Source organism: Aptenodytes forsteri, unplaced genomic scaffold (assembly GCF_000699145.1).
Source record: "Aptenodytes forsteri isolate BGI_AS27 unplaced genomic scaffold, ASM69914v1 Scaffold1311, whole genome shotgun sequence".
NCBI classification, from domain to species: domain Eukaryota; kingdom Metazoa; phylum Chordata; class Aves; order Sphenisciformes; family Spheniscidae; genus Aptenodytes; species Aptenodytes forsteri.
In genome coordinates, this window is record NW_008794740.1 from 13594 (window position 1) to 14656 (window position 1063).

The 1063-nt window shown below is 63.5% G+C and overlaps 1 protein-coding gene across 1 annotated transcript; it reads left to right on the forward strand.

The window, feature by feature from the left end:
• Positions 1-8: 8 nt before the first annotated feature.
• LOC109279317 (protein RNA-directed DNA methylation 3-like) lies at positions 9-1057 on the forward strand. The gene is made up of 2 exons (XM_019470670.1): positions 9-629; positions 680-1057. The coding sequence occupies exons 1-2, from the start codon at positions 10-12 to the stop codon at positions 993-995; spliced, it is 936 nt and encodes a 311-aa protein (XP_019326215.1). The 5' UTR covers position 9; the 3' UTR covers positions 996-1057.
• Positions 1058-1063: the final 6 nt, after the last annotated feature.

Here is a 1063-nt window from a genome sequence, read left to right on the forward strand (position 1 = left end):
GGTCAAGGGATGGCCAAGGGCAGTTGGGGATGGTCAAGGGATGGCCAAGGGCGGTTGGGGATGGTCAAAGGATGGCCAGGAACCGTTGGGGATGGTCAAGGGATGGCCAAGGGTGGTTGGGGACAGTCAAGGGATGGCCAAGGGTGGTTGGGGAAGGTCAAAGGATGGCCAAGGGCGGTTGGGGAAGGTCAAAGGATGGCCAAGGGCGGTTGGGGAAGGTCAAAGGATGGCCAAGGGCGGTTGGGGAAGGTCAAAGGATGGCCAAGGGCGGTTGGGGAAGGTCAAAGGATGGCCAAGGGCGGTTGGGGAAGGTCAAAGGATGGCCAGGAACCGTTGGGGACGGTCAAGGGATGGCCAAGGGCGGTTGGGGACGGTCAAGGAGTGGCCAGGGGCAGCCAGGGACGACCAAGGGATGGCCGAGAGTGGCTGGGGACAGTCAAGAGTGCTGAGGATAATCAGTGGTGGTCAGGGGGTGGTCCTCAATGGGGAAGGAATGGCCAAGAGCAGTCAGGAAATAACCAAGAGTGGTTGGGGACAGTCAGCAGTGGTCCAGGATGGTCTTGGACGGTTGGAAGTGGCAAACAGTACTCGGGGAACGGCGGAGAGCGGTTGGGGAATGGCCGAGAGTGGTCGGGGAATGGCCGAGAGTGGTTGGGGAGAGGCGGAGAGTGGGTGAGTGGTTGGGGGCAACCAGTGGTGATCATGGATGGTCAGAAACGGCCAAGAGTGGTCGGGGAATGGCCGACGAGAGTGGTGGGCAACCAGTGGTGATCATGGATGGTCAGAAACGGCCAAGAGCAGTCAGGGCACCAAGAGGACCACCCCATCTGCTCCGAAACCAGCCAAACCCAGCGTCCGCCGGCCCACCGCCCTCCTCACCCACCTTCAGCGCCGGCTCCTCCTCTTCATCCTCCTCCTCGTCCGGGCAGACGTCCTGGGCCCCGGCCTCCAGCGCCGCCTCCAGCGCCGCCTCGAGAGGGACGGGCGGGCCCTGAGGGTCCCGTGGCCCCACGCGCACCACCCCCTTCTGCTCGAAGCCGTGTCGTGCCCCCTCAGCCATAGT